Source organism: Onychomys torridus, chromosome 4 (assembly GCF_903995425.1).
Source record: "Onychomys torridus chromosome 4, mOncTor1.1, whole genome shotgun sequence".
Taxonomy (NCBI): Eukaryota; Metazoa; Chordata; class Mammalia; order Rodentia; family Cricetidae; genus Onychomys; species Onychomys torridus.
In genome coordinates this window covers 96,449,499-96,473,116 of record NC_050446.1, presented here as the reverse complement: position 1 = coordinate 96,473,116, position 23,618 = coordinate 96,449,499, and the positions used below count along the sequence as shown (strand labels likewise).

At 46.2% G+C, this 23,618-nt stretch overlaps 1 protein-coding gene across 1 annotated transcript in view; it reads left to right on the top strand.

Annotated features, from left to right (window-relative positions):
- Positions 1-23,618, top strand: part of Spg11 (SPG11 vesicle trafficking associated, spatacsin) — a 51,137-nt gene that overhangs the window by 17,663 nt on the left and 9,856 nt on the right. Inside the window, 11 exon segments of the mRNA XM_036184286.1 lie at positions 2,603-2,732; positions 6,262-6,417; positions 8,242-8,417; positions 10,184-10,360; positions 11,216-11,287; positions 11,953-12,080; positions 12,442-12,617; positions 13,357-13,567; positions 18,266-18,469; positions 20,868-20,974; positions 22,622-22,767. Of these exon segments, the coding sequence (XP_036040179.1) occupies positions 2,603-2,732; positions 6,262-6,417; positions 8,242-8,417; positions 10,184-10,360; positions 11,216-11,287; positions 11,953-12,080; positions 12,442-12,617; positions 13,357-13,567; positions 18,266-18,469; positions 20,868-20,974; positions 22,622-22,767 (1,683 nt within the window).

Here is a 23,618-nt window from a genome sequence, read left to right as displayed (position 1 = left end):
TGAGAAAATGAGAAAAAACAAGTCCAAGTGGTAAAGGTGAATTCCACAGATATGTGGCTCCTGTCTTTTATGATTATGTTTGTTTTTTGAGGCGAGGTCTCCCTACATAGCCCAAGCTGGCCTGGAACTCACGATCCTCCTTCCTCGGACCCCGCGCCCCGTCTCCACCCAGTGCTGGTATCATATGTGTGCCACATCCACCTTCTCTCTTTGAATGTCCAAGTGTGTGCTCTGAATGTGCCGAGTTAAAACTCTCCCAGTGTGAAGCAGAAAGCTGCCATGGATGGGGCTGTTGTGACAAAGAGCTGCAGCTGTAAAGCTAGCAGAGAGTACCACTGGGTGTTGGCCATGCATCCACTCCAAGTAGACCAAACTCTCCCAGTCCTGATGGGCTCGAGATTGTAAATCTGTAAATCATTCCTACTTTATTATGTTCTATTTTGTCCCATATTTGTTCATTATACTATTTCATAATTAGGGCAAAGTAGAGGTTCAACTAATTCAAACTGTCTGACTCAAACGTTTTTATTCTTCTGGAAATACAACTAATTTCTTCCTCTATTTTTACAGTAAACAGTAAGTCAGCTGAAGAGATGAGTGGGGTTTTCGGCTAAGGATTGCCACCACCTTTGGGCACAAGACTACCGAGTCAGTTGGCAGCTTATGGACAGTAGACCCCTCTCCAGGAAGGCCCTGTAGCACCCGAGGCATTGCTGGTACAGCAAGCAGCTCAGAGTTGGAGTCACATAGGAATCATTAATAATGAGTTGTTTCTTGGTCATAACTCCCAAATATCTTCATTTTAGCCACCAGGTTTCTTTAATTTTTTTTTTAGATTTATTTATTTTATTTTATGTGTATGAGGGTTTTACTTGCATATGTGTGGCTAGTGCTCATGGAGGGCAGAAGAGGGATGCCATGGAATTGGAATTACAGATGATTTAAGGCAATATGTAGGTGTTGGGAATCAAACCCAGGTCCTTTGAGAGAGTAAAAGTGATCTTAACCATTGAGCTATCTCTCCAACCCCAAGCTTCACAGTGTTGAACTTGATTACTTTTTCTGTCCAGCTTTCTGACATTGCTTTCATCCATATACAGTATATAATCAAGTGTGGCGAAGTCTTCTTTGGAAGTCTGTCTTGCCTTATGGGCTGTGCTAATGGCTATGATTAGGGAATTTACAGTCTAAGTCTGGGTACTGCTGTTATTAATGGAAACAAAGAATTTTGCAAAGCCAATGATATGGAAATGCCATTATAGTGAAGTGAGGGGCAGTTCATGGTCGTTTCCTACAGCCATATTGGTCCCAGTTGGCTATAGTTGTTTTTATGTCTTTACAGCTCTGAGATTGTATCAGGCTTAGAGATGTCATGCATTTTGCTTCCTTTCTCCTAAGGCCTTTTGACCTCCCTCAACTCCCCAAGTAACCTAAGTAAAAACTGGAAGTCCTTTCTTATTCTTTATTTTTGTTTTTGAGATACTAAACGTCCAGCTCTGGACCTTATGCACACTAGGCAAGAGCATAGTCTGCCACTGACACACGTTCCAGGTTTTTATTTAATTTTTGAACTCAGGACCAACTAACTTATTAGTATCCTATAAGATTTCAATTCAAATAGATCACAACTTCTTATAGGGTAGCCCAACTACTGAGCTTTGGATGGAGAGGTTTTTTTGGTTTTTGGATTTTGGTTTTTCAAGACAGGGTTTCTCTGTGTTGTTTTGGTGCCTGTCCTGAATCTCACTCTGTAGACCAGGCTGGCCTTGAACTCACAGAGATCTGCCTGGCTCTGCCTCCCGAGTGTTGGGATTAAAGGTGTGCAGCCACCGCCCAGCTTGGATGGAGAGTTTTAAGTTACAGAGACCTGGAAGAGTTTCCAGTAGCCTGGGACAGAAACTGTTCCTGGCATCATAGCCTAGGAAGCCTTGCTTTGTGGGTCCTAGTGTGCTAGGGTCCACCCTCACTCAGAGGCCAGCCAGAGCTAGGGATAGAAGCCAGTAGGAGATTTGCCCAGCATGCCCAGAGCCCCAAGTTCAGTCCCCAACAGTAAGTGACTATGGCAGAAGCCTCTCAGCAGCGTGACAGAAAAGCAAGAAGGGCGTTTATTTCAGTGTGGCCAACCCTGAGGAGAGCAGGCCAGGGAGGTTAGCATCTTCAGTCTTGTCTTCCAGGTGCTGACAGTGGTTTGGGAAATATTGGGGGAAAAGGACAAAGGCAGGGGCCAAGTCGTCCGTGTGGTGAACAGTGCTGGCCCGGCTGTGATCTGGTCACCTCAGGTCTAGTTACGCAGAGTCCTGCTGGCGTCGGGGAGCATCATCACTTGAGAGGGACAGTGTCAGTTTCCGTGGTGGGGTGATTGACTATACAAGTCTAATTGTTCCTAGAACTTCATGTGAGCTAAGGAAGACAAAGGACTCGGAGAACAAGGTAGACAAATGGTCAGAATTCACTAGGACCCAAGTACTCATGCAAAGTAAAGACGGCTCATTTGCTTTGTGTCTCTGCTCATTGAATGCGGGAGTTTAAAAAAAACCTGCCCTCCCCAACCCCAGCACACACACAGCAAAACTCCTCTGCATTCTTTCCTCTCCATGTGTAGGCTGGCATAGAAAATCGGCAGCTGGACACAGTAGATTTCTTCTTGAAGAGCAAGGAAAATCTTCTGACTCCATCCTCAAGGTCTGTTCCCGATCAGCTCCATCCCTTTCCATCCCAGTTATATTTAAGACGTAAGTGAACCATTTCTACATGCATACTATCATTTTAGATGTTTTCAAATTATTACAGTTTTTATAGTTTGTGTGTATGTGGCCACGTTTGTGTAGGTGCCTGGGGAGGCCCAAAGAGGGATCCCCTGGAACTGGAGTTCTACCTGGTTGTAAGCTACCTGACGGGGTCCTAGGAGTGGAACCCCTGTCCTGTGAAAGAGCAGCCAATGCTCTGGACTGCTGAGCTGTCTCTCCACCACACTACTGTGTTTCCTAATGGCCTTCTTGCTTGTCCAAACTCATTTACAGAGCCTATGTACTTGGAGGGAATTTGTCAGAGTCTGTAAATGTTCTCACTGTAGGGGTTGGATGTAGATGTAACGGTCTTATTAAATAAGAAACACAGAGCCAAATGCAGAGTTCAAAGCCCAAGAGGTCAGAGCAGTAGCTAAGAGCTGAGACTAAAACTGCCTTCTTACCGCCTGCTGCCACTGCTCTCTGAAAAAGAGACCTACTTCCTGTGTGTCTGTCTTTTTATTGACTTTCTGTTCTGACTTCTCATTGGTTGTAAACCCAACCACATGACCTCCTCGTCACTGCCTGTCTATACAGACTTCCAGGTCTTCTGCTGGAGGTGCTCAGTGCTGTGCACTGTCTGCCAAGTGTGGGCCCTTGCTCAGTGCTGTGCACTGTCTGCCAAGTGTGGGCCCTTGCTCAGTGCTGTGCACTGTCTGCCAAGTGTGGGCCCTTGCTCAGTGCTAGAAGAGTGCCACGCAGGTGACTACAGTGTTTACTGTTCAGACCCTGTGCTGTGCCCTGGATTTTTATATGTAAGGACAAAATGACCTTTTAGTTTCAAAAGAATGATGTGTGAAGGAGTATGAAACTCTTCGGGAATCAGCCATCTTCATGCTGAGGTGTGCATTGACAGCTTGACTTTGAATTGTCTGAGATTTGCTATGAAGAATTTCACTGACTTGTGTACATTTTTGCTGCTTTAACAATTCTTTCAAGATTTTGGCTTTTGTTGTTGTTGGGTTTGTTTGTTTGTTTGTTTGTTTGAGACAGGGTTTCTCTGTGTAGCTTTGTACCTTTCATGGATCTCACTCTGTAGACCAGGCTGGCCTCGAACTCCCGAGTGCTGGGATTAAAGGCATGCGCCACCACCGCCCGGCTTGATTTTGGCTTTTCTTAACAAATAGGGAGCTTAACATTTATTCTTGAACCAGGTAGCCAAGTAATACAATACTTGTGTGTTGTGACCCCTTTGGGGTTGCATATCAGATATTTACATTATGATTCATAACAGTAGCAAAATTACAGCTATGAAGTAGCAACGAAAATAAGTTTATGGTTGGTCACCACAACATGAGGAACTAACCGTATTAAAGGGTCGCAGCGTTAGGAAGGTTGAGAACCTACTTTAAAGGGACTATGTAATAAAGTGTGTTTCCCCCTGTACACATAGTATTATAATCTGTTTTTCTCCCTCTTGATATATATTGTATCTATCTTTGTAGGATAATATATATGGCTATTAATTGTAGTGACATAGAATTTCTTTGTATAGACCTATTGTAATGTACCCAGCCAAATTCTTATTACATGTGTAAAGTGATTCTAGTTTTTTTGAGACCAAGGATCACTGTGTGGCCCAGGCTAGCCTTGAACTCAGAAAATAGCCTAGGTCAGCCTCTAGCTTGTGGTCTCCATGCTTCAGCCTCTCCAGTGCTGGGGTTACGGTGTGCACCACCACACCTGCTTTAAACTTAGTAGCTGCAAGATATAAATGTTCAATCTGTGTGTGTGTGTGTGTGTGTGTGTGTGTGTGTGTGGGCGCGCGCGCGCGCGCGCCTATGTGTAGTCATTTATTTGGGATAAATTCTAGATGCAGAATTTTTCAGCTCTAAGAGTATTGCCATACTTTGCTGCAATATGCAGTTAAAATTGCCTTAATAAATTGTCCCCAGACAAGTTTTATGAATTTTCACTTTAGTTACATGGAGAAAATGGCAATCTCTTCATTGATGTGTGTTCTCATGATATATGAGTAAAAATTTTTTTCCTCAGGCTAGAAAGATGGCTCAGAGGTTAAGAGCACTGACTGTTCTTCCAGAGGTCCTGAGTTCAATTCCCAGCACTCACATAGTGGCTCACAGCTGTTTGTAACTCCAGTTCCAGGGGATCTGATGTCCTCTTCTGACCTCCTTGGGCACCAGGCACACACAGTGGTGCATATACATACATGCAGGCAAAACACTCATCCACATAAAATAAGTAAAATGGGCATCCTGTCAGTCAGGCGTGGTGTTGCATGCTTGTAATTCCAGCCTTTCTAGAGGTGGGCAGGGAGGATTGCAAGTTCAGAGCTAGTCTGTGCCACCTAGTAAGTTTGAAGGAAGGTGGGATTGTATAAGACCCTGTCTCAAAAGAAACAAAACCAGGCACAGGGCTTTAATTCGAGTACTTGGGAGGCAGAAGCAGGCAGATTGCTGTGGATTCAAGGACAGAACCTGATTTATGTAGTGAGCTCGAGGCCAGCAAGCCAGGGCTACATAGTGAGACCCTGTCTTAAAACAAAACAAAACAAAACAAAAACCAGAGACAGAACCAAATTCATAAAATATTTCCTCCTGCCCCCATCTCTCTCTCTCTCTCTCTCTCTCTCTCTCTCTCTCTCTCTCTCTCTCTCTCTCTCTTCCTTCCCTCCTCCCTTGTCTCTACCCACCCCTCTTTGTGTGCTGAGGGTCAAGCCTAGGACTTCGCATATGCTTGACCAGTGCTCTGCCACTCAGCTGCACTCCCAACCCAACCTTGTCTAGATCGCAGGGTTGGCTTTCTCCCTCTTGGATGTGCTTTTCAATGCCTCTCAGTTAGAGACGCACACAGAGTTTAATTCTCAGGAAGCGGCCTGGTCTCCTGTGGTGTCGAGCCATGTCCTGTCTGCAGTTGTAGGGTCACTAGTCACTGAGACGCTTTGACAGGCTTGGCCTTCTCCTCTCTCACCTGCACTGCTAAAGGTAGAAATGGATCTGGAATCAGATACATGGGAAGAAGCTTCACTTACTTTCCTGGGCCCGTGTTTCCCATAATTCTTGCACACATGCAATGGCAAAGCTGGGCGGATGCTGAGATAAACAGGAATCGCCCGAGACAGCCCCGAGCTTGAAGAGGGAGGGGTTCAGGGTGTTTCCACTCTGAGGCTTAAGCTCAAATTCTGGCTCTGCCATTTTATTCACTTTCAGAATTAGCTTGGGTAAGTGACTTACTCTCTCTGAACCTCAGGCCCCTGTCTATGGAAAGGAAGTAAGCACTTACTGGGTGTTGAAAAGGGAAAAAAAAAAGTTTATAAAACACCAAAATAATAGTAGTAATGCCAGTAAACGTTTACTCGTGACTGTAGTTATTGACGCTTGCAAGCAATAAGCCTTTATGAGGAGTGACCTTGTCCAAGACATCGGACCTTGTTTATGTATTTGAGAATATTGGAACCAACATATGGGTGTGCTATAAGGGGTGCTTTCCATGTTGACTTCTTCCTTCATTCCAGAGGTGGAAGAGATGACCCCCGCACTGGGTTTACTCTGCTCAGCAATCAGAGAGAGCGACTCCGAGACCCAGAGCAAACAGTTTGCCGAGCAGATGCTTCACCTCACGCTGTCCTTTCTTAACAGACAGATCAAGGAGCTTTTTGTTCACACCACAGGTAAAATAGCATCCAGGGCGGGCTGTGCTGTTCCGGTCAGAACAGAGTCTGGGAAGCCGAACAAAGGAAGTGCACACCACAGTGAACCAGAGGCACACCACAGTGAACAAGGGACACACCACAGTGAACAAGGGACGCACCACAGTGAACCAGGGGCACACCACAGTGAACAAGGGACACACCACAGTGAACAAGGGACACACCACAGTGAACCAGGGGCACACCACAGTGAACCAGGGGCACACCACAGTGAACCAGGGGCACACCACAGTGAACCAGGGACACACCACAGTGAACCAGGGGCACACCACAGTGAACAAGGGGCACACCACAGTGAACAAGGGACACACCACAGTGAACCAGGGGCACACCACAGTGAACCAGAGGGCAGACCACAGTGAACCAGAGGGCAGACCACAGTGAACCAGGGGCAGACCACAGTGAACCAGGGGGCACACCACAGTGAACCAGGGGGCACACCACAGTGAACCAGGGGCACACCACAGTGAACCAGGGACACACCACAGTGAACCAGGGACACACCACAGTGAACCAGGGACACACCACAGTGAACCAGGGACACACCACAGTGAACCAGGGACACACCACAGTGAACCAGGGACACACCACAGTGAACCAGGGACACACCACAGTGAACCAGGGACACACCACAGTGAACCAGGGGCACACCACAGTGAACCAGGTGGCAGACCACAGTGAACCAGGGGCAGACCACAGTGAACCAGGGGCAGACCACAGTGAACCAGGGGGCAGACCACAGTGAACCAGGGGCAGACCACAGTGAACCAGGGGCACACCACAGTGAACAAGGGACACACCACAGTGAACCAGGGACACACCACAGTGAACCAGGGGCACACCACAGTGAACCAGGGGGCACACCACAGTGAACCAGGGACACACCACAGTGAACCAGGGGGCACACCACAGTGAACCAGGGGGCACACCACAGTGAACCAGGGGCACACCACAGTGAACCAGGGGGCACACCACAGTGAACCAGGGACACACCACAGTGAACCAGGGACACACCACAGTGAACCAGGGACACACCACAGTGAACCAGGGGGCACACCACAGTGAACAAGGGGCACACCACAGTGAACAAGGGGCACACCACAGTGAACCAGGGGGCACACCACAGTGAACCAGGGGGCACACCACAGTGAACCAGGGGCACACCACAGTGAACCAGGGGCACACCACAGTGAACCAGGGGGCACACCACAGTGAACCAGGGGGCACACCACAGTGAACCAGGGGGCACACCACAGTGAACCAGGGGGCACACCACAGTGAACCAGGGGGCACACCACAGTGAACCAGGGGGCACACCACAGTGAACCAGGGGCACACCACAGTGAACCAGGGGGCACACCACAGTGAACAAGGGACACACCACAGTGAACCAGGGACACACCACAGTGAACAAGGAACACACGACAGTGAACCAGGGGCACACTGCAGTGAAGAAGCCAGAGTGAAGGAACAGGTTTGATACCAGGAGCACTGGCACGAAGATGTAAGGATAACTGTGCAATGTGAAGAGGACTGTGCTAAATGCAGCTGCTTGTAGAAAGGGAAAACACCTCGGGTTTATTGTTTGAAAATACTTGTTTTGAAATTGGACAGTTTCCAGAATTCCTTTCAACAAGTTGTAGTGTATTCTCCCTCCCTTTTATTCCCACGCCTGTTTACACATGAGCATACACACTCATGCACACGCAAACACACCTATACTCATGCACACACACTCACTCACACACATGCACTTGCAAATTAGAAAATTGCTGTTTTTCGCAGAGATAGATGAGCATCTACAGAAAGGAGTGGACATTTTGACCAGCTACATCAACGAACTTCGGACTTTCATGATAAAGTTCCCTTGGAAGCCAGCAGATGCCATTGATGAGTACGATGTCAACAAAGATGTCCTCACAGTAAAGGAGGGCAAAATTTGGGAGAAACTCAGCTTTGAGGTAAAGATGAGTACTCGTCATATCTCTTTGCCAGGTTCAGATAGCCTAAGAAAACACCAGAAGCAATGAATTTAGAGTCTGTACACTATGATGTGGAGTCTTTGGCCAGGGTTTTAGGTTTTACTGATGTGGGTTCTCTGGGCATGATTTCGAATCTGTACCTCTAGGTCCTGCTAATTTGATGCTGCCATAGTCAGGTGCCCTCTGGTGCTGTATCAGCCACGGATCAGCCACGGATCAGCCCCAGGCCATCGTAAGGGTGACTCCTGGCAGTCCTGCCACTGGCGTGGGCCTGGAGCTTTGTTTTAATTTTATTGACTTTGGAGACAGGGTCTCACTATCCCAGGCTTTCCTTGAACTCGTTTTGTAACCCAGGGTGGGCACAAACTCCTGGCCCTCCCACCCTAGCCCCCCAGTGCTGGGCTTGTTGGCATGTACCACCATCCTCTCCAGGGCACTTTGCCTCCTGTGTTGATGACTTCTGGATAAACAGACTTTCTTCTGCCATTTCAGTCTTCCATCTGTCCATCTGTCTGATTCTCTTTTCACTGTACTAATTAGTACAAATGTGCTGATGTTCTGCCGAGTGTTTGACGGGTGGGGGAGGGGGACTGGGAGAGGCCCCCCCCAGAGTGTGGTGTTGGAGAGGCTGAGCCAGTGACTTGATGCAGATGCTGACAGCAGCCAGGTGAGCAGGACAGAGCAGAGCTTTGGTGTCCTCAGGACTGCTGCTCTAGGGTGGAGGGCAGGAGCTGGGGCCACTGCTTTTCCTCGCTCTCTTCCTGGCCCTCTACCCAGAAGCTTACTGTTCTTGCTCAGTTTTGGCTGCTGTCTGTCTGTCTGTCTGCTTTACAGGTCTCTTTTCTCGTGGTCGTCCCATTAGAGTTTTCTAGAACACTAGCACCACTCCCCAGCTGTGTGTGTGTGTGTGTGTGTGTGTGTGTGTGTGTGTGTGTGTGTGTGCGCGCGCTCGCATGTGTCAAGGGGGACTACAGTTAACTGTGATGTAAGCTATGGACTCTTTCTCCAGAACCCTACGTGTGCATGTGTCCACACAGTTTTGCACGTGGATATTGTGATTTACAGGTGCCATTAAGGCCCCCATTAAGAATGACGGACAGATCTCTTGAGTTTGAGGCCAGCCTGGTCTACAGAGCGAGTTCCAGGACAGCCAGGGCAACAACAGAGAAACCCTGTCTCAAAAAACAAACAAACAAGAAAGCCCGATTCTGTTCTCCCGGGGTTCAGATCTTTAGTTTAGTCTCTTGCAGTGACCTTCCCACTCCTCATTCTCTCGACCTTCAGTTACTTTCGGTCCATGCTGCTTCCTAAACTAAGTGTGGTGACAAGTATGGCCTCTTGCTGTTGCTCTGATAGTGGCTCCACATAAGTCTGAGGACACAATGCACCTCACCCACAGGCTCGTTTTGGACCTCTGCGCACAATGTCCCTCGCTGCCCCCTTTGGAGTACCTGTCTCCTGGTCAGTGTCTCTCCTAAGAAGTCACCCGCCCTGGGGCACCCAGCGCCATCTTGGCTCTCTTGTTTAGACGGTCCCTTGGTGGCTCCTGGGGCAGTTCTCACAGCCGTAGCTCACAGCGCGGTGACCGGTGCTTCCTCCTCAGTCGGTTCATGCCCCCCACACCCTGCCAAGAAGTAGCTTCTCAGTGAAAGGCCCCTTTGTGGGTCTTTAAAACACTTATGTATTCTGCTGTGACAGTCAGAAGAAGACAAGGAACCTAAACATATTTTTTTTCTCTTTTCTAGGAAGTTATTGCTGACGCCATTTTAAATAACAAAATACCGGAAGCACAAACTTTCTTCAGGATTACTGGTCATTCCGCTCAACGGCTGGAGGAGCTGGTCAGGATAGGCCTCGATTTGGTGTTTGGCAGGTTAAAAGAGAACAATGTAGAGGAAGCCTCCATGCTCTTGAGGAATATGGTGAGTGCTAAGAATCCCTTCGTCTCCAATGTGTAAGAAGACGTCTCTAAAGGCCAGGATGACCTAGCGCTCACTCTGTAGCCCAGACTGGCCTCAGACTTATTTGTGGTCCCCTGCCTCAACTTCAGCATGTTGGGATTACAGGAATGAACCACCACACCTGGCATCCCTTGTTTTCATTTGTTTTTAGACATGGTCTCACCATGTAGCCCAGGCTGGCCTTGAACTCACAGTCCTGCTGTTTCAGCCTCTCAAGTGCTTTACTATCAGACCCTCTGAGACAGTGTTTACATAGATGTCACCCATGTCATGCGTAGGGCCTCAGCTTTGCTGGAGGACAGTCTGCATTCTTCAGGTGACCCCTGACCTCTCCATTTGAACTCTCTGGTGGATTAGGCACTGGCTTGGGGCTTGATGTTCACTGGTGTTGCTTCATTTCGGAAGGGAAGTCCTAGGGGAAGCAGGGCTTCTGAGCCGAATTGAGATCTGGCCCTCCTCCATGTGGCTGGAGTCTCCCCAAGGGTGACTTTCCGAAGGTGCAGATGTACCTGTTGTTTCTGCTGCCTTTGGCTCCAGGTAAACCATCACAGCGGCTTGCTGTGGTCTCGGCTCTGGTTGCCTGGTATTACCTTAAATTGTTCTGGGTGTTGCCTTTGCTCTGGGAAAATAACTAAGGGCTTTGGGGACAAGCAATCAATACATATAACTGATGTTGAAAGTAAGTATTCCCAAGAGCAGAAGCCGTGTGCTGTGCTAGCAGAATCCATGTCTACAGAAGAGCATTTCTGCACCTAACACATTTATGTTCAAATGGGTTCATTACAAATGTAAGCTTTAAAATTTCCTTTATTTTAGGGCTTCAGTGTGGAAGATGAGTTGCTCAAGATATGCTTTCATACAACTGATAAAAATATACGGGACTTTTTGGTAGGTAAAGGTGTGACGATGTAGCTTCTGTTTTTTATTTTGAGATAGGCCCTTGGTATGTAGTCCAAGCTGTCCTCCAACTCTTAATCCATGCCTGGCTGTGGATTACATTTTTATTAGACCACTTTGGTGAAATTTTTTAACTTTAAAATGAATAATTTTAGTATCTAAGAAATATATAAGTAAACATGATAATCTGTTTTTAATGGTTGAGTATTTTCTCATTTGACACTATGATAAAGGAAAATTTATATGAATATATATTAACTTAAAAATGCAGCATAGCGGCTTGGCAAGGTGCAGATAAAGGATCCTGTTGGCAAGGCTGACAGCCTGAGTTCTGTCGCTGGGACCCATGTGGTGGAGGAAGAGAACCTAACGCACGCACACACTAAATCAATAATGTAATAAAATAAAATTTAGTGTAGAATACAATTTCCTCCTCCCTCCCTCCCTCCCTTCTCCCCCCTCTCCCCCCCATCCCCACTATTTCTTCATGGTGCTGCGGATCAAACCCAGGCCTGAGGCATGCTACACAGTACTCTACACAACTGCATTCTCCACCTCAGAATACAGTTATTAAATGGCATTTAATCTCATGGCTTTTGTTTTACAAATTTTCTTAATTTTTGTGTGGTCTTTGCTCTGATTGCCTTTTATCCAAGGTTGAAATTTTAAAAGGAAAGGAGTGCTTTTCTGAAAAAGAAAGAAGAACTGTAGACTTTGTTCATCAAGTTGAAAAGTTTTATTCGGGACATTTCCAAGAAAATGTACAAATAGCGTCCTTCCCCAGGTAGGCTCCTTAGTCCCCCGGGGCAATAACGGGAGAAGATTGTGGGTGGCACTTCATTTGTAAGACTTGTGGGCATACTTTCCTTACGTGGAACTAAGCCTCTGGAAGGTAAAATTTGTATCTTAAAGAAGGGCATCAGCTGGGTTGGTCGGTGGTGGACACACCTTTAATCCCAGCACTTGGCAGGCAGAGCCAGGTGGATCTCTGAGTTCAAGGCCAGCCTGGTCTACAGAGTGAGTTTCAGGACAGCCAGGATTACACAGAGAAATCCTGTCTCAAAAAACAAAACAAACAATAACAACAAAAATATCTATCTATCTATATATCTATATCTATCTATATCTATTGTCACTGTTTTTAGTTATTGGATAAAGGAACAGGACTATTTCAAGCACAAACCTGTCTTGGATACATTCCTCAAATGTGATCAAAAAGATGAGTTTAATGAACAGGACCATAGAATTGCACTGAATTGGGCTCACTGGTGGGATCAGCAAACACAAGAATGCATCCTTCTCCCCAGGATAAGTCCAGAAGGCAAGTACAAAAGCACCTGAAGTATGAGCTTGTTAGATGGGGAGTAAGTTAGGCATTAATGTTTTAATATTTGGGGGTCTCTACTTTAGAATTCCTTTTGGTGGGGGAGGTTCACTTTCTTTAAAATTCAGTTGTTGAATTAAGACCTCTTGCTTACATGGTTTTTGTCATGGATTTACAGTGTGATGGTGGAAAAAGTCATGGGTCCAATGAATGGATATTAGCAAAGCCAAAAGCTGTTATTACAGCTGCATAGTGACAGTCTGGTTTTCCAAATAGTTTGAATTTCTCGTGTAAATTGGGGATTAGTGTCACACCAGGCTCTGGAGCATAGCTAACTGGGTGAGCAATGATAAGTCAGCATCAAATTCTTGTTTACAGTGGTAGCCTGAGTTTCCTATGTTGCAGAGGAGAAGAAAGTTGACAACTTCAGTGCCCGTTTCATGCTAAACTCTGTAGTGAGGAACCCTTCACCCTTCCCCTGTCTGTGGTGATGATTATAAAATGAACAGAGAAAACTGTAGCAGTAGAGGGCCTGAGTAAACCACACATGGTATGAATACATGTAGTCAGTGTCAGTTCTGTATTGAGTTACAAGTCAGTAACCACAATCATCACTGCTATTTTAAAACCACACATGGTATGAGTACATGTAGTCAGTGTCAGTTCTGTATTGAGTTACAAGTTAGTAACCACAAGCATCACTGCTATTTTAAAAGGCGTTTTGTTCTTCATATAGAATACAAAGCATGTTCCCCGGACGCCCTCTGGAAATACCTCACAGTTCGCCATGACTGGTCAAACCTTAGCTTGTGGATTGAAGAATTTCAGACCCAGGAAACTGTGCCACCTCAGCAGAACAAGTGGCCCCCTCTGAGTGCTGACATCATTGATCAGAATACTTGCTGCAACCGTTACATGAGGAATAAGATTTTAGACAAGCTGGCCAGGTACTGTAATTGTGAGATTAAAGTCCAGTGAGGAGAATAAAAGAAAGGGAAATTTTAAAAATAATAATAATAATAATGGTGAAGGGAAGAATGCTTACCTCTGCCTGCAGGCTGCGCTCAGTGTGTATGTTCACAGGTGTGTGACTGCACACGTGATTTTTCCCTTTAAATCACCACAGATTCGATGCAGTCTTGCTTCATAACACAGCATTGAAAGGGTATTGTTTTAATGTGAAGGTGGTAGAGATTCTCAAATTCCAGATGGAGGTTCTCCCCACAACACTCTGTGCCTTCTGCTGTTTTATTTTTTGTGAGACAGGTTCTTCTGAGGTAGCCCAGATTGGCCTGGAACTTGCTACTGAGTGTTCTCTGATATAGAATTGTCACTAGAACTTTAAGGAGCAAGTGGCAGGATGCAAGACTCAGATACCCAAGACGAAGTGTCCGGTAGCTGTACCCACTCTTCCTGGACAATGAGCCACCACATCTGCTGTATGGCTTTGACCTGCAGAGGACTGTGGAAATGAGCTACAGAGCGGAGTGGTGACTTTAGGTCATTTCTAGAAAGAATTGTATTACATCTAACCTTGTGAACTTGCACATTGGATCATTTCTGGGTAGACGTAAAACCTAACTGTCAGAATGCATAAGAGCTTGAAAGAGGCTCTTGGAGCTGTGACCTCAGGAGGAGGCTGGCTTCCCAAATGTCTCCGGCAGCAGGGAAGCAGTTACTGAAACCAGGAAAATGTTTGGCAGGATCCATAGAGGGAGGTGCCAGCCAGTTTGCAGTCTCTATTGCAGAGCCAGGCTAGCTCTGTCCCCTCTCCCTGACTCTTCTCTCCTGACTGGGCAAATCACAGCCAGACAACTGGAGCATCCAGGAACACAGCAGGGAAGAGTAGAGCTTAGGTCTGAGGAGAGAGGCCATTAGAACCAGTTCCTGGATAGTTCACTGAAAAGGAAGCACAAATGGCCGGTGTGCTAACTAGTTTTATGTCAGCTTGACACAAGCTATAGTCATCTGAGAGGAGGGAGCCTCATTTGAGAAAATGCCTCCATGAGATCTGACTGTGGGCAAGCATGTAGGGCAGTTTCTTCCTTTTTTTTTTTTTTTTGAGCTGAGGATCGAACCCAGGGCCTTGCACTTGCTAGGTGAGCGCTCTACCACTGAGCTAAATCTCCAACCTGCAGTTTCTTAATTAGTATTGATGGGGGAGGACCCAGCCCATTGTGGGTGAGGTCATCCTTGGGCTAGTGGTCCTGGGTTCTATAAGAAAGCAGGTTGAGCAAACCATGAGGAGCAAGCCAGTAAGCAGCACCCCTTCATCAGCTCCTGCCTCCAGGTTCCTGCCCTGTTTGAATTCCTGTCCTGACTTCCTCAGTGATGGACTGTGATATGGAAGTATAAGCCAAATAAACCCTCCCCTGCCAACTTGCTTTGATAATGGTCTTTCATCCCAGCATTAGTAACTCTATCTAACACAGCCAGTGAACATAGGAAAAGATTTCTTTCTCATTTGTAATAGTGGAAACATGAATTTATCTTTCCAAAATCTAGGAACAGCTGAAATGACCCACAAAGGTACAACAAAATGTAGTACAATCATACAACAGCATGCTGCATTACCATGAAAGACATTGCTGTGAGTGATGAATGACCAATTCATGAAGAATTACAGTTACACTGTCTAGTCTATTTATAATATCTAGTCTATTTGTATTTAGCAAAATTAAAGAAGATATCCTATCCTATATTTGTGAGTCTAAGGTTTCATATCTTTTATCATAACTAAGGAAAATTGTAACTATCTAGCTTCAACTACATCAAATACCTCAGAAGGATATAATATTACCTGAGAAATGAGAGAAGGATGCAAGCAACTTTCAAGAGTCTTGCAACAGTAGACAGAGACAGCTGGCAGCTTGGACAGTCAACTAATGTTCCTTTGTAAAATTGGGACATCTGTCTTCAGCTCACAGGCCTAGAGTCTCTCAGTCACTTCTCTCAGTGTCCTGTAGAATGTCTGGCAGTTTCTTCTGCGAAGCAGGAACCTGAAGGACCATTTCACCAAACGAAGTTCAATGGTCACCTTTCTATGGGTCCTGCATGTCCAGTCGATCAAGCAGTCCAGGCAAGAACAGTTTCTTGTCCAAATGGCTATGTTTGCCAAGATGAAGATAAACTCCATATGGAGTGTCTTCAATGCCCATCCTCCTCTCTGAAGTAAATTGGTGCTGCCAGGAGCAGACACGTCTCTCATTGTCCAGAAGGTCTAAATTTTTAAAATATTTTAAATGTCATATTCTGTAGGTCTTTTGAAGAGTTTGAAGATTACCTGTCTATCTGAAATATATCTATGTATACCTAGAAAACAACATGACTATAAGTTTGACTATCATAGAAGACTAATTATTAATCTTTATTTCTTAATTATCCATTACAATCTAAATGAGTTACATAAACATAATATCTCAAACAAGAATAGAAATATATATACAGTATAGAAAAATTAAGTTTAAACTTGTATCAATAAACTAAAATCCATAGCAATGTAAAACATTTTTAAACAAGTTGTTCCATAATCTACCCCACACCCACACCCACCAATGCCTGAGGCAGGTGGGAGAGCTGGCCCTGAGGTCATAAGAGCAAGAGAGCTGTCCCTGCCCCCCACCAGCTGCAACACTCAGGAGAGCAGGCCCTGCACCTCTCCAGGGCAGTACACTAGAGCCAACCCTGTTGGTAGAGGTATGGGTGAGCAAGCCCCGAAGTTGTAAGCGTGGGAGAGCTGTCACCACTGCTCGTCTGTGTGGGTGGGGGAGAGATGCCCCCCTTACCCCCTCACCCCTTACTGCCTGCGACAGACAGCGAGCTGACCCTCCCCCTTATCAGCTGCAGCACTCAGGAAATCGGGCCCTGCTCCTGCCTAGGCAGCACAGTCAAGCTGACCCTGTTAGCAGAGGTGTAGATGAGATAACCCTTAGGGTGTGAGAGTGGGAGGGCTGGCCACACCCCCCTTGTCTACCATGTAGTGGTAAGGGTGAGGGAAAGATGCCCTCCCCCATTGCCCCTACCACCTGTAGCGAGCGAGGGAGCTGACCCTCCCCCCTTACCAGCTCCAGCACTCAGGAAAGTGGATCCTGCATCTCACCTGGTCAGCACAGTCGAGCTGACCCTGTTGGCCGAGGTGTAAGTCAGCCAGCCTTGATGTTGCAAGCATGAGAGAGCTGTCCCCATTACTTATCAGTCATGTGGAGGCATGGGTGGGGAAGGGAGATGCCCCCACCACTGCCCATCAACTCCTGAAGCAGGTAGGAGAGCTGATCCTGAGGTCATAAGATCAGGAGAGCTGGCCCTGCCCCTCATCAGCTGCAGCACTTGGGAGAGTGGCCTCTACACCTTGCTTGGGCAACACAATAGAGCCGGCCCTGAAGGTGTAGGTGTGGAGAACTGACCCTGAGAACATGAAAGTCTGAGAACAGGCCCCGTCCCTTGCTCATCACCACCAGGGTGAACTAGCCAGGGCAAGGTTGGAGAGCTCACCCTGGTGGTGAAGACGGGGGTTGACCAACCCTGCAAACTACCCAGGCTCAGAACAAGGGTTATGTGTTGACCCATCCCCAAATCTACCCCATCTGTGATCTGCTGTGGGAGTGGGGGTGTCAGTCCTGCAGACCCAGGGCTTCGGGGTCTCCATGGCACGGCAGCAATGGGATGTCCAGGAAGAGTCCTAGTGACGGTCCAGCGTGGATAGTATAGCAGAGACCGGGGCCTTGAACCCGACCAGTGATTCCTTGTGAAGAACGCCTGCGTATACAAATGTGTGGATAAAGGTTTTACTGTGTGACTCCGTGTGTGACACGGCAGCTTCCATGATGAGGTCTTCCCCTTCTTTTTTTTCTCCTTTTTCTCTTAAATTTTATTTTGTTTTATTTTGGGGTGGGGAGGGAGATGGGTGGGATCAGGAAGCATGATGTTAAAGATACAAAGAATAAATAAAAAAAAAAAGTTAAAAAAAGAATTAGGACAGAGAATAAAATACTTCATGCTTCATTTTTAGTGTAAAGCTCAAAGTAGAGAAAATCAAACCGTGGATTATTGAGGTTGGTTAGAGTTATAAAACTATGAATTAAAAGTTAAGAATTACCACAAAAGCCGGGCAGATAAGGGGTTGCTGTAGGGCATGCAGCAGGAAGGGATACACCAGTAGCTTCCCAAACACAGGTGTCTATAATCAGAGTACCAGTTATGTGGCATTTCTATTTTCAAAATATCTGTGCATGAGTGTTCTGTCTGCATGCTTCTCTGTGCACCACATGTATTCCTGATGCTCATGGAAGCCAGAAGAAGGCATCAGATCCTCTGGAACAGGAGTCACAGATGTTTGTGAGCCACCATGTGGGTGCTGGGAATTGAACCCAGGTCCTCCAGAAGAGCAGTCTGTGTTTTAACCACCAAGCCATCCCTGTGGCCCTTATATGGCGTTTCTTTTAACTCTATGTTTTTCGTGGTCTTTTTGTATGGCAGTTTTGATGTGTGTAGTAGTAAATTTATGAAAGTAATATTTAAGTGCAGATCTCTATTACCGTTTAGTAGTCGGTGTGTTTAAAGCTGTGGCTCCTTAGAGTTTTTGTGGACATGTGTCTGGTTTGAACCTTTCACTTGTTTAACTTCTCTCCTTCAATCCTGCCCCACAGGAGTGGGATTTTTCTTGCATCTGAACTAGAAGATTTTGAACTCTTCCTCCTGAGACTGAGCCGGATTGGGGGCATAATGCGAGACAATTTCCCCGTGCAAAGCTACAAATCCTCGGGAGGGTGGGATTTTCACTCCCATTTCATCCACTACTGTCTAGAGCACGGCCTACAACATCTTCTCTACGTCTATCTCGACTATTACAAGTGAGTGCTGAGAGCTGGCTCACATGCACATCCTGCTTCCAAGCTGCTTTGGAACTGTTTAGGGGGTGAGTGGGGGTTTGAGACAGGGTCTCAAGATAAGCTTGAACTCTTGACCCTCCTGTCCCGCTGCCTAAGTGGTGGGATTACAAGTGTGGGCCATGTGCCTGTCTACATGACTGCTGTGATTTTGTGTGCTTTTAAGACAAGGTCTCACCGTGAAGCCCTACTCACTGTGTAGACCAAGTTGGCCACAACCTCACAGGGGCCTGCTTTTGCCTCCTAAATTGTGGAATTAAAGATATTAGCTGCCATGTTTGGCCCCTGAACTGCATTGAGAAAACATTAAGCATCCTTTTGAAACAGTTTCTTCCACGCCAACCCCTGGCACATGTGTTATCTCAGGATTATGTTCAACTAAAGATACGTGTGTGTGTGTTTTATTAACAGTGATTTCATGTAGCATCTTATTATTAGCCTTTAAGATGACTTGAGATTAGAATAAAATGATGTGTCTATCAGTGGCAAAGCCTTTATCTATCACGTGGAAGCCCATGGATTCATTCACCAGCGTTCCATGAAAAAAATAATAGAATGAAAAGCACGTTTGGGGTTGGGGATTTAGCTCAGTAGAAGAGTGCTTACCTAGCAAGCATGAGGCCCTGGGTTCGATCCTCAGCTCAAAAAAAAAAAAAAAAGAGAAAAAGAAAAGCACGTTTGTTTTAAAACACTTAGAAGGATAGACCTTAACAGAAAGATAGAATTCGCTAGCAATTCTTGATTCTTTTCAGAGAATTCCTAAAAAAAAAAAAAAAAAAAAAAAAACTTTAATTTCATAGCCACTGTAAAATGGATTAATTTAAAAACAGATTTATATAGATAAATTTACATAGATCAGCATATGTCCACCCAACACCAACCTGTAGAATCCTGTCTGTGGCCATTGCTAGTTGTTACTGGTTCAGTATTAGCAGCATTTGATGTAGTCTTTAAAATATTAAATGTGGCCGAGCAGTGGTGGCATACAGCTTTAATCCCAGCACTTGGGAGGCAGAAGCCTCTGTGAGTTCGAGGCCAGCCTGGTCTACAGAGTGAGTTCCAGGACAGGCACCAAAACTGCATAGAGAAACCCTGTCTCAAAAAACCAAAAATTAATTAATTAATTAATAAGTAGAATTTTAAATGTGTGTCTATGTGCACGTGTGGGCACATGTGGAGGCCAGATGTTGATATTGAATGATGTCCTCAGTCACTGTCCACCTACTTTTTTCAGGTATGATCATTCATTGGACCTTAAACTTGCTGGTAGGCTAGAGACAGCTGGCCATTGAGTTCCGGACAATTCCCCTGTCTCCACCTCTCTAGAGCTGAGGCTTCAGACTGCTGAGTCACTTAGATTTCGTGTGTGGGCACTGGGGATCTGAATTCAGCTTCTCATGGCTGCACAGCAGACTATCTCTCAGTCAAACGCAGACATCACCAGTGTGGCTAGTCTTGCTGGCCAGCTGGCTCTGGGGACCTCCTGTCTCTGTCCTCTGAGGCTGCAGTTCTGTGTGTCTCTGGAAAACTGAATCATGGTCCTCATCGTGCTTTCGTGGCAAGTGCTTCGACCACTGAGCATCTCCTCAGCTGTAAGAGCCCATTTAGGCTTCACCCAGCAGGTCTGCATAGAGGATGATTGGACCACAGGCCCCAGGTGTCTGGGATGGGCTGCACTTGGCTGTGCTGGGGGAGGTCTTTGCTCCACCCCTTGGCGTTCCTTTAAATACTCTAGGGCAGAGCCAGCGCCAGTGGATAAGGATCCAGGCCCACCTGAGTCTATCCTGTGTCTCTGTTTCTCTCCCTCCTTATTTCTAAGTCTCTTATCCCTCATTCCTCAAGAGTCCCTGGGGTGAATAAATGTGGGGGCTGGTCCCCCAGACTCAGCCCCATCCTTTACATGCTTTTATGTGTTACCATACCTTTCTCCCTCTCTCTCTGTGTCTATGTGTGTGTATGCACACATGTGTATACTCATTGTAGGGAAGGAGAGGTGTTTGTCTGTCTTACTCTGTAGCTCAGGATGAACTGGAACTTAGAACAGTTCTCCTGCCTTAGCCTCCTGAGCACTGAGATTACAGGTGCTGGAGTTTATGTTTGTTTTTGGCATTGCTGGGATCCACCCCAAGGCATTGTGCTTGCCAGGCAAGTGTTCTACTGCTGAGCAGACCCAGCTGATTTTCAGAGTTTTTGAGACAAGGTTTTGCTGTGTAGCCCAGGCTGGCCTGCAATGCATAATGCTGCCTTTGACTTCTACACCAAAATTGCTTTTCTAATGCTAGCTATCACCTGAGCAAACATGCTCAAAACAGTCATGTCTCATGTGATAATCCCAAAGGTGTTTGTTTGTCTTTAAATATAGACTTAGTCCTGGAAATTGTCCTTTTTTGGAAAAGAAGGAAGTACATGAAGCCCACCCTTGGCTTGAATTCTTGGTTCAATGTCGGCAAGTTTCCAGTAACTTAACAGGTATTATGTTCAATACTAAGTACACAAACTTTTCCTAGGTCAGCTGTGAGTCTATTGATGGGCATTTAACTTGGGAACTCTTTAAGTTAATCCTCTGGCTGTAGTCGAATATCTGACTGTAATCCAGCTCACACTTTACTAATGAAATAGAAAACTAAAAAAATGTTAGCCTCTTACCTGCCAAGAAAAGTCAGAACTGGAGCTGAGAGTTCATGTAGTTAGATTTCCTTCACTTCTGCCTTGTGCTCTGGCACCCCGTCACCCCATCCACCATCACAGGCTCAGTTCCTGCTTGGTAGATTGACACCCTTTTCTCCCAGAGAATTGATCTGCCTTCTAGATACCTGCTAGGGATCTTCCTTTCCTCCTTTCCTCCTTTCCTCTGTCCCTCTCCCTCCCTCCTTCCTTCCTTCCTTCCTTTTCCCCCTTCCTCCCTTCCTCTCTTCCTTCCTTCCTCCTTTTTTCCCTCCCTCTCTCCTTCCCTCCCTCCTTCTATTCTTTTACAGCACTAGGGCCTCTCACATGCTAAGTACATATGCCCCAGGCACATATGTGGAGGCCAGAAGACAACTTTGTGGAGTCTGTTCTCTCCTTCCTCCTTTAGGTGGGTTCTAGGAACTTATAAATCTTTTGGTCTGAGGCTCCAAACTGAAGAAAAGAAACTCATGCTGTGTGAGGTGTTGTGTCCTCGGAAGGGAGCTTCTGAAACAGCTGGTTTGGCCATGACCAGACAAAAAGCCCCTTACCCCGAGCATTCTAGCTCGTAGTGTTCTTCCCAAAGTCTGGGGAAGGGTACAGGACAAGCTGTACGTCCAGCAGTGTCCACAGCCAGTCTTTTGTATAGTGCCCGGTGTTGTTGGGGTTATGGGTGGTGGTGCACACCCTTTAATCCTTGCACATGGGAGGCAGAGGCCAGCAGATCTCTGTGAGCTCAAAGTCAGCTTGGTCTACAGAGTGAGTTCCAGGCCAGCTAGGGCTGTATAGTGAGACCCTGTCTCCACCCAACAAACCTGGGAAGCCACCTACAGCTCTCCACAAGTTGATACCTGTATAGACTTGGTCAGGGCTGATGGGAAGGTGGCCGCCCACAAGTGGGCACTGCTAAAACATCACGTTTCCTTTCAGTTTCTTCCTGCTTCTTTGCGTGACTACTCTTACGTCATTCAGCAGGGTCCTTGGCTGCGGGGTTGTGCAGAGTGTAGGAACCATCTGTGTTTTGTACAACCTACTCATGATGACCCACAAACAGTAACGCTGGATTTTATTTTTTTTTATAACATCGCTGATACAGTTGACTTGAAGCATCTAATTAAGCCCCCTCGATGCTAAGGAGCTGGGGTGGGGGCTTAGCATGTCTTCCTTTCATCGCCGACTGGTTATTTCTTTTGTCCATAGGGTATTATTCCTTTAGAACGTCCCTTGTTGAATTTTTCTCTTGACTCTTTATGACCTTCACGTTTTCTTTCTTTGAAATCTTTGTTTTTATGAGATGAACCTTTTGAGTTTGTGCGCACACACACACACACCCCTCCATGTCTTTTCATTACTTTTAAACATAGGAAGTCCTTTTTACTGTGGACAGAGTTAAAAGTGTCTTTCTCAGAATTGTATCTCTCCTAATTTAGTAATTATCCCTTTTATTTTCAGATCCCAAATTGATCTTCCAGGCTAGCCTTGCAAATGCTCAGATTTTGATTCCCACCAATCAGGCCAGTGTGAGCAGTATGCTGTTGGAAGGACACACCCTCCTGGCCCTCGCTACTACCATGTATGCTCCTGGGGGTGTCAGCCAGGTAACGGGCGATGCTCGGCCTTACTGTGGTGAAATAGGGTTGATTTTGAACAGATGACCCGGATTGTCTAAACCTTAGCTGGTGCTAAAGCATGACCGCTTCCAAGAGTCCTGTTAATGGTCGAGCATGAAACAGGTGAACTCACAGTTTTGTGTCCTGAGCTGAAATAGAAGTCATGCATGGAGAGAGATTCTCTGTTCCTCTGGTATGTTCTCTATCACTGCGGGACAGAAGCAGGATCGGGTTACTTCTGGCTTGTGATATGTCTTTACTGTTTACCCTTTTAGAAAGTTTATTTCAAAGCATAATTTTTAGCTTTCCCTATAAATTCCTTTGAGGGACCACGTGTAGATGTGCTCCTCTGCTTTTTGAACATACAGTGTGACTGGTTAGAGGGAGAGAATGCTGTTGGATGTCTCATCCTCTGTAGTTTCTTCCTGGTGGGAATTCAGATTGCTGCATAGTGCTCACATGGCTAAGATACTCACACCTGCTTTTTTGTTTGTTTTTGTTTTTGTTTTTGTTTGCGAGACAGGGCTTCTCTGTGTAGCCCTGGCTGTCCTAGAACTCACTCTGTAGCCCAGGCTGGCCTCATACTCACAGAGATCCACCTGCCTCTGCTTCCTGAGTGCTGGCATTAAAGGCGTGCACTACCACCGCCCGGGCTCACACCTGCTTTTAACCACCAGTCAGAAACTACAGGTCAAGAAAGGACTAAGGAATCATCTGTTTTGATAGCATTTATTTGTTTGTTTCTTAATTTGTTGTTTTGAGACAGGGTCTTACTATGTAGCTCTGGCTGTCCTGGAATTTACCATGTAGAGCAGGCCTCTGCCTCCCAAGAGCTGGGG